Source organism: Syngnathoides biaculeatus, chromosome 19, assembly GCF_019802595.1.
Source record: "Syngnathoides biaculeatus isolate LvHL_M chromosome 19, ASM1980259v1, whole genome shotgun sequence".
In the NCBI taxonomy this organism is placed as follows: domain Eukaryota; kingdom Metazoa; phylum Chordata; class Actinopteri; order Syngnathiformes; family Syngnathidae; genus Syngnathoides; species Syngnathoides biaculeatus.
In genome coordinates this window covers 17,046,160-17,060,736 of record NC_084658.1, presented here as the reverse complement: position 1 = coordinate 17,060,736, position 14,577 = coordinate 17,046,160, and the positions used below count along the sequence as shown (strand labels likewise).

At 44.5% G+C, this 14,577-nt stretch overlaps 1 protein-coding gene across 1 annotated transcript; it reads right to left on the bottom strand.

Annotated features, from left to right (window-relative positions):
- Positions 1-55: 55 nt before the first annotated feature.
- Positions 56-11,668, bottom strand: tfr1b (transferrin receptor 1b). The gene is made up of 19 exons (XM_061805030.1): positions 11,526-11,668; positions 10,038-10,077; positions 8,685-8,895; positions 7,662-7,896; positions 7,095-7,232; positions 6,935-7,019; positions 6,727-6,849; positions 6,414-6,509; positions 6,187-6,326; positions 5,969-6,090; positions 5,726-5,845; positions 4,911-4,996; positions 4,768-4,831; positions 4,627-4,694; positions 4,389-4,456; positions 4,223-4,313; positions 3,916-4,143; positions 2,374-2,523; positions 56-2,180 (listed from the first exon to the last, which is right to left on the bottom strand). The coding sequence occupies exons 2-19, from the start codon at positions 10,068-10,070 to the stop codon at positions 1,968-1,970; spliced, it is 2,271 nt and encodes a 756-aa protein (XP_061661014.1). The 5' UTR covers positions 10,071-10,077; positions 11,526-11,668; the 3' UTR covers positions 56-1,967.
- Between the last annotated feature and the right edge of the window lie 2,909 nt (positions 11,669-14,577).

Genomic DNA, 14,577 nt, shown 5'->3' with positions numbered 1-14,577 from the left:
TCACGTGACACTCGTTAATCTTGCACTTTTAAGCAATAAACACGACACATTTGAGTCTGGATGCAAAGCACAGGATTTTATTTAATTCCTTAGATGTTGGCTCAACATGGAAACAAGTTTTTTTTTCTTTTTTTTTAACCGATAGTGCACAACAACCCCCAAAAACTAACAAATGAGTTCAAGTTGCTCGAGTGAATCAAAAGATGGCTTAACGAGACAACTTGCTCATACGTAACAAAAAATTATTTGCTCAAGACAAAATATTTATGCAATACAGCTAAGAATTCATGTGAAAAGCTCTGGGAAAGAAGAAAAAAAAAATCAGGGAATAATGTTTCTCTCATTTTGCTAACCACAAGTATAGGGGAAAAAAAAAAAAGAAAAAAAAGAGAGCTTAAACATGATTTTTTTTTTTTTTCTACTCAACAGATATATTGACAGAAACCCAAGAGGAACATTGGATTTGAACATAAATGCTTTGTTTTTGGCTGCAAGCATGAAAGATCAGACGCTCATTGAAGTAAATTAGTGCCAACAGCATTTTAAATTTGAAATGCAAAGTGATCACATTTCCAATAGCCGCTTACAGCCAACCAATCCAGTTACGTTTTCTTAGTATGTGACGTCACCTGACTAAGAAAGCGTAACTGCGATTGGCCGGGTGCTCGGTTCTGACTTGGGGTAACCCTGCCTGGTGGCGCAGACATTGAATTCCAGACAGCGAATTGAATCAACTATTAAAAATTTCATCACTTGACATTCCAAATTCAAATTCCGCTGTCGCTAATTGACTTCCGTGACACCCATTCCTGGCAGGCGAGGAGAAAATGCGTAGCGCAAGGAAGGCAATGCGGCTCGACAGCGCTACCGCAAAGCAAAGAAAAAAAAAATAATAATCCACAATAAATACATTATAAAACTCTGGGAAACACTGTTCCCGACAAGTCGTTCCACCCTGGAGTGAAATATGAGAGGCACTGCTCCCGATAAATACACATGCAAAAAAAAAAAAAAAAAAATAGACAAAGACAAAGCGCATCCATCCATTCATTCGCGCATTCACTGGTAGGTAAAAACTACCGTCACTTGTCATTATGGGAGACACTGCCCCCGATAATGGGTTTCATGATTATGGGAGTCACTGCCCCCGATAACTCGCACCAACTGCCCCGAAAGGAGACTTACGTTACGGCCAAAAAATTGCTCGCCAATTCGCCCATTTTTTCTGCTTTACTTCATTTATTGGCCTTGTTTGTAAAGCTACAGAATGTATGCTCCATTTTTTTTTCCTTTATGAATTTTGTCCATTTCATGGCCTTTTTTTGTAGTAATTTGTAGTCTTTTTAAGAATTGTCTGCTCTGTATAAGTTTCTTTTTTTGGGACTAAATTCATAATCTTTATTTTGTAATTTGAGAGTTTTGGCTGCTTTAAATTATAGTAATTTTTTTTTTTTTTTTGAATTTTCGAGTCAGCTGCTTCACTTTGTGTACGCCAGTTTTTGTTTTAATTTGTGGCTTTTTACGTTTTCAAGATTTCTTTTTTGTTGTGTTCGTCAGCAGCAACAGTTGAGTTTCGAGTGGGTTAACGTAGCAGATGCTGCCGTCCGATGAGACGGTATAACCGTCATAATTATGGAAGTCACTGCTTCCGATAATATAAAAAAAAAAAAGAAAAGAAAAAAAAAGTATAAATAGGTCCTCAGTATTTGGATGATAAGGGGAGGGGGGGGGGGGGGCGCATGTCAGTAGATTTAAGGTGGACGGGGATCTCGAGCCGGATCTGCCGCCCCAAAAGCAAAACAAAAAAACAAATTGCATTTCCTTCACAATTTGGGAGTGTCAAGTACAAGTTGTTCCTTTAAAAGGCGGGACTAAGAGCTGTGATTGACAGCTTTTATGAGACTACCCCCCCCCCCCCCGAAAATTGAATCGACTTTCCTGGCGTTTCCAACTCACTCACGCAAACTCTAGATTTGATTGTCGTTTTTCCAGATGTCGCCGACCAAGGCGTTGGCGCACATTTTGATGTTCCAGGTGGCCAACGCCAGCTGGGTGCGGAGCTCCCGGGGGTCTCGGGTCTCGGCGAGGGACGCCATCGTGTGCCTGCCTCGGCCCAGCAGGAGGTGGCGGAAGGGGGCGTCCGCGGGGGACACGTACGGCGACAGGAAGTTGCTCTCCACCTGGCGGAATCCGCGCTTAAATCAGTTCAATTCATTGGCGTTTGATTGTTACTTACCGGATGTGTAAATGTTTGGTTTCCGGACATGAAAGACCCCCCCCCCCCCCGAATAAATACCTTATAAACGCAAATATTTAAAAAAAAAAAAAAAAAAGTTTGTAGTAAAGATGACATGAGCGAGTGGGCCCGCTTACGCTCATGAGCTTCTCGTTGATGCGGCGACAGAGTCTCTCGTCGCTCAAGTCGCTGTTCAAGATGAGCGCGTTCAGGTTAGCCGTCGCTCTCGAAAACGAGCCGGACGCGCTGCTCAGCCAGTTGGGGTCCACGTCCTTCAGCTCGCCGCTCTGCGCAACATGACGGGCGTTTGTTTTATTCGCGGCCTTTTTCCAAACAAGCGGCGCCACGCGTTCATTGCTCTCGTACTAACGTCAAATGTGAAATTCCATGATTCCGTTCCGCAATTTTGCAAAGGTGATTCTCAAGACGGGGCTCGCTCAAACTTTTCCAAAGTGGTGCAAAATGATTACCGTAATTCCCGAAACACGAGATATTTACAAAGAAAGACGGCACGCAGAGAGTTTAACACTAGCGCCGCCACGCTAACGGGGCCGGTTAACAAAAAAACATACCGGTAAAAATCACAGATGGCAGTAACATGCTAGCGCAGCACTAAAAAAAAAAAAAACAAAATAAAACCTTCCCCGGCGCATCTTTTCCACGATCTCACTCTTACCTTTTCCCCTCTTGTGCACCCTTGCGGCCGTTGGAAAAAAAATGCATAAATTAGCTGCACCGCTGCATAAAGCGCAGGGTTGAAAGCGTGTGGGGGGGAAAAAAAAAAAAGAAAAAAAAAAAGTTGCGGCTTATAGGCCGGAAATTACGGTAGTTCGAGCCAAGATTTGAATCCGAGTGAAGGGAAAGAATTCCTGAACTTTACACTGACTTGCAATGGATTTCCACAAGTGTTGAATTTGAACACAGTTTTTGTGTGCAGGAGATAAATTGTTACATGTACGTACTAGTTTTGATTGGGAAAAAAAAAAAAAAAAAAAAATCCCATTTTATTTTTCTAAAGATTTGGGGACGGCACGTACAAAACTTGAGCAGCTGGAATGAGGTTAGGAACCACGGCTGGATTTGTACATCAAAGAATCACTGAATTGAACATTCAAACTGCGTCTATAATATTACAGTTGCCTTTCTTTATAAAAAAAAAAAAAAAAAAAAAAGAGAATCCTGTTTTAGTGTATTTCACGCTGAAGTAAACAATACATTTCCAGAATGTTTTTTTTTTTTAAACATTTTTTAGGTCCAATTTTCTCCCTTGTGTGCAAAACTTTTGAATTTCTTTATTAAAGCATTTTTATACTCCATATTGTTAGCCAATTACATCATTTTTCATCCCAACGTGCTTGCAATTTTTTTGTTTAAGTAGATTTTCAGTTGTCCAGACCATCGCCAAAGGTCAAATTGAGACAACCGGACTCTTCAAAAATGCCTTCTGCAATTATGCCATCAGGAAAATTATATTTAAGCACATTTAAGATGCATATTCAAACGGTAACGTTTGACTGCCTTACAATCATACGAAATATACTTTTTAGGTCAATGTTTGTTGGTCATGACGGTGATACTTGGGGAGCAGAGTATTTTGTTTATGTGGTAAAAAATAAATACAAATAAAATCCCAGTTATCATGTTAAAAAAAAATAAATAATAATAAAAAAACCGCTCACCCGGACAAGCTGTTGGATGTTCTTGTAGACCCGGTAGACTGCTTTGCCGAGGACGTTACGGTACTTTCTGACGTCCAGATTGAGGAGGTGGTCGTGCACCAGGCGGAGGGCCAAGCGGCCCGCCAGCTGCGCCGCCTGCGCCGCCGTCTCGCCCGTCATGTGGGCCGTGTTGTAGTTGAGGTGGTCCGCGGTGTCCATGCAGGTGCCGTAGTAGGCGTAGGTCTCCACCTTAAGCCGCAGAACAAAATCCCAAACCTTAGCCGAGCGGACCCGCCACGTCGTGAGGAAACGCGGCCTTCGGACTCGCCTTGGGAGAGATGAAGTGGAAGGAGATGGCCGGAACGCCGGCGACGGCCAGGAAGGGATACGCGGGGTCGTCCGTGGACATTGGCCTCAAGCTGACGACGAAAAGTCGACATTTCAACCCTCGCGATATCGTCACCCGACTTTTTTTTTTTTTTGTACAAACTTACACGTTGGCCTCCCATTTACTCTTTCCCGCCATATCGTACACGCTGCCGGTACCGAGCGGACTCTTCACCTGCGGGTGAAAAGACATTTGAAGGTGACGCTGGTGAAAATGATGCAACGGGGTCGCTGATGCGCGCAAAAAAAAAAAAAAAAAAAAAAAATGGCGGTTATCAAATCCACGATTCCGTATCGTCTTTGAAATCGGCAGAACAACGACACGGCCGGTTCCGGGCGCCTCACCTGCTTCATCGTGTTCTCCAGCAGGCTGTAGAGCAGCGGGCTCGCCGACGCCACGAATCCACCGCGACCTTGTGACGAAACGTGCGGGGTTAACGGACAAGCTTCAGAGTTCATTGCGGCCGGACGGATTTCGATACCGACCCATGACCAAGCCGTCCAGGCTTATGTAGGAGATCAGCTTTCTGTTGATGGAGGTCAGATAACCCTGGAAAGAGATTTATTTTATTTAAAAAAATAAATAATCGCTCAAAACGACATAGATCCCAAAATCATTTGGCGCTCACCTCCAGAAATTCCGTCGCTCCGACGCTTCCGTATTCTCCGGCACCCCAGCTCGCAAACACCAAGCTCCTTCTGGGCCGAACACCGTCTGGAAACGGAAGCACACGTTTTTGGGTCCAGTCGCGGGGGCGGAGCGCAATGCAAAATATGAATAGCACACCTTAAGAAAACCATAAATAGTTTATAAGGGTGAGATGGAAACAATCAGGACAATAGAGAGATGATTTCGAAATAATGTTACTAAAACACGGCAACGCTGTTAAAACATTCGTGGCATAAATAGCTATTGGGCCTCTTGATATATTCCCCCCATCAAAAAAAAAAAAAAAGTTTTTATGCCTATGAAATCATGAAATTAAGGCGTGCACTCTTTTGTTACGAGAGATCAAAGAGGCGCAAAGTTGTGTTTGGATCGCTGAAGGCGAGCCCTGAAACTGTCAATCAAATGTACGGCGACTTTGGCTGAACAACGTGCGCCGTCGACGTCCTGCCAAATAAGAAGTTCGTCTTCCTGTCTTTGAGTTAATTGCGGACAAACGTGCAACGTTCCAGAAAGAAGTGCCGACGATTTATTTGAAGAGGCCGCGGTGAAGCTTGTGGGTTACCCCCGTCAGCCCACGGGCCGGCTTGTGGGTTACCCCCGTCAGCCCACGGGCCGGCTTGTGGGTTACCCCCGTCAGCCCACGGGCCGGCTTGTGGGTTACCCCCGTCAGCCCACGGGCCGATATCGTATTTATTGTGACAAGCCTAACAAGGATGGAGGAAAAAAAAAAAAAACTTCAAGAGCTGGACATGAACCAAGTTGTTGTGAGTTTACCTCTCTCCACCAAGTCTTTAAAGGCCTTGGCCAGCTCCATCAGAACCGAGCAACCGACGGCAGCCCGGGCGTAGCCTTCGCCCCACGCGTCCCTCTGCGCTCCCAGGACCACGTACTCGTCTGTAGCGCGCGCAACGCACAGAGATACCCGATTACTTCCACCATACATGTACTTGCCGGTAGTACCGTGTACAGCTCGCGAAGGGCCCGTTCAGAAAGAAACGCGTCCCAAAACCTTCGTACCGGAATCGACGAATCCTTCAAGGACGCCGAACACGTTGTGGATCTCCGTATTGACCAGCGCGTTGTTGACTTCCACGGTGACGTTCTCCACACCTCCCATCTTGCCCGGGCCGCCGATCCTCCTGCAAACGGGCAAAAAAAAAAAAAAAAAAAAAAAAAAAGGTTCAACGTACAAGATTTCGCCCGATCTCCGGCGACGGGCCCAACGCTCGGCTTACTCCAGGAGGATTTTGGCCGTGTTGAACGTGACGGTTTGGGCCAGGATGCCGGGGAGGGCGGACGAGCGGGTCGGCGGGAACTGGGTGTGGTTGAAAGACGGGAACCCCGGGGTGTACGGGTCGCCTGAGCCCAGGTGAACCTGAGGAGGGGAGCCGCCAACACGGGTCAAGCGAGGGACCCCGAGCCGAGGTCGGAAGCACGCGGGGAGATCTCGAGCGGCACCTACGTGGCCGTAAAGCGCCGTGTCGGCCAGGAAGCTGTAATCTGCCGGGTCGGGGTAGACGAGCACGGCCGAGGCTCCGAGGGCCTCGGCGTTGGCCACCTGAAGAACCCGAACAAAATGTCACGAGCGAGTCTCAACAAAGAAAATCCGGACGGAAAAGAATTTATTTCAGCACGCCGACTACCGACGAGATCCGTTCCTACGCTGGCGACGTGACCCGAATCGGATTTCGCCGTTAAGCTAGCGTTGATTCTGATCCTCGTCCCATAACGGACGCCATTTAAATTTGTAGAGTTGCGGTCGGTCCTGAAGGCACCTGTTGGGCAAAGCTGAGGTTTCCCGCTCTCAACAGCAACACGCTGCCGTTCACCTTCACGTCGTTCTTCCGGACGGCGTCGAAATCCTCGCGACGGCCGTAGGCGGCGTACACCAGCTTGCCCTGTTAAACGCGAGCGCTCGTTTTCAGCGTCACGGCGATCCTCCCGTAATTAGCGGTTAAAATGGCCGCCGCCGCCGCCACTCACCTCGACTTTGCCGGTGGCGCTGTACGCCAGATAACCGTCGGGCTTGAAGACGTCGGCGCCGAAAGTCACGACGTTGGGACGCTTGCTGGCGTGGACGGAGAAAACTTGTCAGCAGGAAAGAAAACGAGAGAGAAACACACGGGCAGAACTCCAAAAGAACCTGTCGGGCTTCTGCAGCTGGACGTAGTGGACGTCGGTCCAGCCCTCCATGGCGAGCGCCTTGAACTCGTCCACGATGGCGTTGGCCAGTCGGACGTCGCCCTCGCCGCCCGCGGAGCGCGTCGGCACGTCGAACGTCCTGCGGAGAGATTTCATCGCACTTTAAAAAAAACAAAAAATTTTCTCCCCCGTCTGGTATCACTAAACGACATTTTAATCAGCCGGAACGTGTAAAGACGATTCAGATTGGCAAGAGCGATCGGATTACACAAGTGAACTTCTTGCCTGGTGACATTCTTGAAGCTATTTTGACAAGATTTTCGAGAAGTCCTCCGAGGACACAAAAATGCGAGCGCGTCATCTTCGGCTTCAAAAATCACTTTTCCGCCGAATTTCTTGACGCGTGGCTCCAGTTAACGAGGCCACGACAAACTTGACTTGCGTGCCCGCACCGTGTATTGAACGTTAAAACCAGGGGAAATATTTCATACGTTGCCGCCGTTTTGGACGCAAAGTAACTGGGAACGGATATTGATCTGGCCGCGTCGACGATGAGCAAAACGTTTACTTGAGACGCGCGTCGAAAGCTTGGCCGGTGAGTTTGTCGTCGAGGAGCTTGCCGATCTCATTCCAGCTGAGCGGGGCTCGGTCGTGCGGAATCTCCTCGTCGTCGTCTTGTCCCTGGTCCCGGTCCAATTTCTGTTTCTCTTGTTCGGCCGCAACCCCCGTCGGCGTCGACTGAGTCGAGCAGCCGACGGCCGCCGTGCCGGAATTCTTTGAGATCAGGGAGCCCAGTAAGCAGCCTGCAAAAAGCATTTTCCAAAATGAGGCCCGAGCCATTCGTGTCATCGATTCAGTTGTTTTGTCTGACGAAAATATCAAAAAAAAAAAAAAAAACCAAACAAACGTTTTATTGAATTTTATTCTTAGCGGCTTCTGTACTTCAAAGCTATTGCGCAATAATGGAGAATAGAACAAAGAGGTGTGCCTTTACAAAGAGGCGTTAAGTTTTCTCAGGAAGTGGGGGGGGGGGGGGGGGGAGGAGCTGCGTGAGCAAGAAGGGGAAGAACAAGCAAATATTTCAAAATTGGAACCGAAGCATGCAGCAACAAATCGAAGGCGAATTGGAAGCAGTTCAGCACTTAATTTGCTGCCGAGCCGGAGCGGCCAATCAGATTGCAGCGCGACTGCCCTTCCTGGAATTCGGTGGCATTCGTTCCTTGCTTGGGGGAGGAGCGCCCGCTATTTGCGCGGTCATACAAGGACAAGAAAAGCTCTTGATTTGATCAAAGATTATAGGATTTGACTGAGCAACATGACAGAAGAAAGAGAAAATGATGCAAGAGTCCAACTGAAATTGACGTGATGATGGGGATCAAAATAAAAAGGGAAAAGTTTTTTTGATGTAAGCATTTGCGTGCTTTTATGCTACCCACTTCGCTGCTTTGAATTTGTTTCCCCCCCCCCCCCCCTCTTATTTTATTTTGAAAAGCCGTTTCCTGCCTTTACGCTTTATTACAAAACTAAATCATGTTGCAATTTCATTTCGAGGTTATCATGAGCGAGCGCTCCGGCCCGCGACGTTTCCTACCGATGGCAAAGACGACCACGACGCCCAACGCCAGCAGGCAGAGGACGCGCTTGCCGCCGCCGCGAGGCGCCGGCCGGAAGCTGGGAGAGCCGTCCCCGTGCCCGGCCTCGACGTGCTCGCCGCCGTCGTCGTCGGAGAGCTTCATCTCCACGTGGCGGTCGGACTCGTCGTCGCGCTGCAGGGTGAACCTGCTGTACTGGATGCTTTTGATCTGAAGGAAGGAGGAACAAGGAAGTGACATCATCAGCTGGGCCACAAACGTCAGCCGGCAATTCTGGTTACGGACTCTCCCTGAAACGTTGCGTAAATTTTCCTTCACGGTGATCGGAAACAAACAAAAAAAAAAAAAAAAAAAAACGTCACGGAAGATTTTCCGACGTAAATTTTTGTGACCATCTTAAAACAGAGAGAAGGGATAGGCCATTCATTATTTTTTTATTATTATTAAATTAAATTACAAATTGCACATTTGGGAAACGATCACATATGGGCATGTCATTTTTCCCCCCATCAAATAACTTTCAATATTTGTACTCCTTTTAACTGTGACTGGCCAATTTTCGCTTATATTCATATCATTATGGAATTACATTATTTTTTTTTATAAAATAATTTTGTAATTAAAATTGAGAAAAAATTGCATGCAAAATATTTCTAGTAACATTTTGGCTTTTGTTGTTTTGTTATATGTAAATTATAATTTATTAACCAATTCATAAAAACATGTTTTACATCCAATTGTTTATTTTCTTGATAATAAATTAGATACACGTACATGGAAAAATATATTAATTTTTTTGTGGGGGGAGGGGGGCCTCATCAATTCAAAGATCTTACAGGAAGGCTGATAATGAAAATTGAAAGTATGAGGATCAAAGTCTATGACAAAACATAGTCTATTTTATTTCCTGATCATTTTTGTGAGATTTTTATGACTTGAATAGCTCTTATTTCCTGCATGACTTTTGCTGCTTAACCCCCCCCAGTGGCTCTATCAGACTCTTTCCTAAATTATGATAAAAAAAAGATAAGTGTGCAACTAGGACTTTCTTTTTCGATTCTGTTCCACTGATTAGGGACGCGCCGTATGAATAGGAGTGCAATTTTTCAATTGAGATAAAGATGACAAATTAGCCACTGCTTTTTTATTTTTGTGGTTGTAATTTGTGTTTTGCTGATACAGGATTTGTTAAGAACTTTGAATCTGGCCGGCGTGATGGCTTTTTAACTTTGTAAAAGAAAATTAATAAACTGCCCGTCACAAATGTTACTTTACATTTGCAATAATGGCCTGAAAGTCAAAAAAAAAAAAAAAAAAAAAAAAAAAAACTTTAGCTGGCTACAAACGCTCACCATGTTGTCCACCGTGGCCTTCACTTGATCCATTTTGAGTCTGGAAAGCAGAAAAACAAAAAAATTACCGGTCATGTGAATCTACCGCTGCATTTCCCAGAGCTCGAGCTGATCCTCCGCGTTGCCAATTTATTGAAAAACGATCCGCTCCGACCTCAGTTCACCTTCAGCAACTTATTTGGACTTGTGCAGCTGCAACCTCGAGCCGACATTCTTTCGGGTATTTGCACAATAAGACGCGCTGGGCTTGCCAGCGGTCTTTTGATTGGAACCAGCTGTCTGCACCTCCCTTTTTAACCTCTTATGTCCTTCCTTACTGTCAGTTACAAAACTCGATCAAGTGCCAAGATTGAAAACTGGTTTATCCGACCCCCCCCACAGACCTTGTGCGACCTTTCTCTCAAAACTGCCAACCGTATGCAACCTTATGCCTTGAAAAGAAACTTAAAACTGTTTCTGTGTGGTGCACATGCAACTGAAAAAAAAAAAAAAAAAGTAACAAGGTTACACACACTTTCCATTTTTTGATGAGCCAATGCGATCCCAACAATCATTGACATAATAGATGAGGGAGAGGAAATAAAAAAGGTATTTGATTCTCAAAAAGGGCAACTGATTCTCGTGATATTAGAATTTAAGAACAATGGATGTTATTCCTATAGTGTACCACCACATTTTTTTTTCTGCCCAAATATGGTTTTACAACTTTGAAGCTTTGCACGCAAATCATCACGTCAATGCAAATCAAATCATTGACAAAGGGTTAATTCCATAATCAAGTGACAAGCATCAGGTACACGCCGTATGGAAATATATGCTTTACTAAGTCAACGAGTCAAAATATTCAAATTTTGACTCTGCTAATTATCAATTGCATCTCCTATGTCTACAAATGTCAAATAATTCAAATTTTGACTGTGGAAATGATGAACTAAGGAAGCATAAGTAGCCCTGCGCTGTCAATTTAAAATCGTCATAACTTCTTTGTTCTTTGACCTATAGTGATGGCTTTTGTATCATTGTAAAGGGGGGTTAAAGGTCTCTCCATCGGTATTAAAATATTCTAATATCTTTTTTTTTTGTCACTTTGCTACCCATCTCGGAATTCTAAAAATGTCAAAATATTCAAATTTGGACTCAGGAAATGATCAATTAGCATTTGCGATGTCTACAAATGTTGAAATTCCATGAACGTGTGACGTTAGTCAAGTTGAAATTCAGCGACTAAAAAATGTCGGCTCTCTATTCTTGGTTTGAAAGCGGGAGCTTCCAATTAGAGCGTGTATTTTCTGATCCTCGCGATGTCGGGCCCCGCTCGTGCGACTCAAAAAAAGGGGGCACATGGCCGGCGTGCGGAAGCAGACGTGACATTGCAAAATCCTTCAATATTCTCCTCGAGCCGACCACCGAAATCGGCGCAAAGCACGGGCGACGGCGTCGCCTTTTACACACGTCAAAAATCGGCAGAATCGAAGCGTTTGCGCTCACCTTGAGAAACTCCTCAGTCTCACCACCACCTTGACAGCTTGACAAAGGAGAAATGCGTTCCGCAACCTGCGGGGCGCCTGCTTTGTACGAGCTAGCGAGGAAGGCCGCGATCGCGCTTCCTTCTACGTCACGGTTACGCCCACTGATCTTTAAAAAAAAAAAAAAAGACAATCGTCGGCCGCCATCTTAGTACTCCCGGAAATCGCAGAGGGTACGATTTACAAGGTGGATTACGGTGGGGTTTTTCCCCCAAAGTTTGGCATGTAGAATTCAAACTGGTCGTGTGAGCTTGAAGACTCTTTCACTTTTATTGCACTTTCGTTATTTGCTCAAATATGACCTTATGGATTTAATCAACAGATAAAATGTGTTGTCCATTCGCTAATCAGACAAGGAGGTGTCCTCGATCTCTGTGCGCAGAAAACCGGCTGGCGGCATCCTCCGCTCCCGGGCGTTGCCGTGGAGACGAACGACACCACATTTAAGGAGCGGAAAGTTACCATCCCGGTCCAGGACCAGACTGCGTGGGTCCGATTTCCGTGGCAGGTTAACTTTTCCCAAAAATACGCTGTGAAGCACTATCATCATAACGTAGCAAAAAACGAAGCTTTTTTTTTTTTTTTTTGGTCATAAAACATTAAATTTGAAATCAATCAGTTCGATCTATTTTTGGAAATAAGGACTCGATATGGGCAAATACACGCTAAACGCATTTTGTTCATTTGTTGTCTCTGCGACGTCCCATTTCAGACAGAAAATTTAAACTTGTTCCCTCGCATTTGAAAATCAAATTCACTTTGCAGAGTTCTGTATTATGAAATTCATCAAAAATTTCAACGAAAATAAATGTGTTTTGTTGCTTATCCAGCGATGAAATCTGGGGAAAATATCGACATCGCTTTTTCATGAAAAACGGTCGGCCTGTAAAAGCAAAACATTGTTCGAGTGAATGAAGCTCATCAGAAAATTAAAAAAAAAAAACCTTTACAAAAAAAACTTTAACGGTGCCAAATTAAAACTTTCTCGTTTGTTTTCTCACAGCCACGAAACTGGCGATTCATCGCTGCCGCTGCGTTTTGGGAGTATCAAGATGGCGGACGGCGACTTCCGTTTTGGTGGCCAATGAGCCATCTTTTTGTTTGGTCAGCTCAATGGCGCACGCGCATCGGCCATTCAGGCGGTTAGGTTTGATTTCGAAGAACAGATTCGTGACACCCACTCCAGATCCGGTCCAGTGTCATTCTGCAGTACACGCACGCACACACACGCACCTTAATTATAGTAAAAGCGTGTTATTATTTCCGTCACAACTCGGAATGAAAAAATCTTTTTCCACAGTTGTCAAACACAATTTTATTTCGTGTTTCCTTCAACCCGTTTCGACACAGGAGCGATAGTCAAGTGACAGAAAAAAATGTCAAAAGGGTATTTGACAACAGACGAGCTTTGCTTGTAATTTATTTCAACTTTCAGGAACTATCCGTTGATTGCTCATTGCTCACACGCGATTCCGACCGGAAGAAAAACAATGAATGAATTTGAAAAATCCATCTTTTTCACGTGGCGATGACTCAATCCTCAAACGGAAATCATCGTAATCGTCGCGAGAGTTGAGGGCAGTCGCGAGGTTCGCGCGTGATCACAATATGCTACCTTCAGCGGCAATCGGAAATGCGGCAATCGCCAGCGAGCCCAAAAAAGTTTAGACACAAACTGCCGAGCTGCGACCTGTGCGTTCTGATTATGATATTTTGTAGTTGTAGTGTAGTTTTGCAACGGTGTAGAAGCAACATTAAACTGTTGTACTCACAGCTGTTGCTATAAAGTTGTAATTACCTTGTGGAGTCCAACAAAAAGCTAAAACAAAATATTGAATACGTGCTGATAGAGGAATACATAATGTGTCATTTATGAGAATCAGACCTAAAATAGATTAAGCACATCAAAGAGCATAGAGCTGAATTGTTCCATCATCATCATCATCATCGTCAACATCGTCATAAACCCAAAGGATCCCAAGACAATTAACTAAGAATTATATAATACATGGAAAAAATGAAAAAATAATTATAAAGAATTTATATTTGTAATCGTACTATTTACGATTAATTTAATTTGGGCTAATTATCAAATTACAGTTTTCAATATAAAAAGCAAACGTCCATCCGTGTTAGTCTACCATGGCACGCGGCCTCCCTCTAGCGGTCTACAATAGAATCACCGTCCACTTGCAGAACTCCAACGTACAGTATTGACTTTTTTTTTTTTTAATTTAATTTAATCTTACAGAACTGCTCATTTTTAACTTTCAACGGGGTAGACTCCTTTTTAGACATTTTTATTTAATCATTTGTTTTTTCCTGTTTTTTTAAAGTGCAGTGTTAATTTTCAAAGTGCATCTTGTTAATGTTATGTTAAAATTAATACAGGACATTTTAGGAACAAAACGATGAATCCTTGGCCTAGTAGGTGTCTGATGGTGGTACATGGAAAGCTAATTTTTTATTTTACGATGGCGTTCAAACTGACAACCGCTGTAAAAAAAAAAACAACAGTGTAGTATTTTTATTGTATGATTTACAAGTCGCTGTTGGAATAGGAATATGCTTTATGAAATGCTTTCTCGACGACTTCTTGTGTACATCCACTTGTCCAACACACGTAAGCCAATTAACAAATTTCTGATTGTCGAAAATAACATTAAAAAAAATGGATCCTCTATGCCGAGCGTCAATAATCGTTTATTATCACTTTCTTAACGTTTAAAAAAAAAAGCGCGTCGCGCTATCAGACATATTTTCGTTCCGTCTCAACGGGATCAACTTTCGACAACGCTTTGATCTGACCGGCAGTATGACGGCGTCGGTGAAAATCACGCGATTTTGTGACGTCGGCGCGTTTCCCTCTGTTGCGTGCGCGCGTGGCGGCGGTGCGTTCACTTTCAGCCGTCGCCGCGTCTTTTCCGAGGGCACGCGAAGGCACCATGACGGCCAGCTTTCTGGCTCCTCTGCGGCGCGTCGGTGTGGAGGGTAGGAGCAAAAAAAAAAAAAAA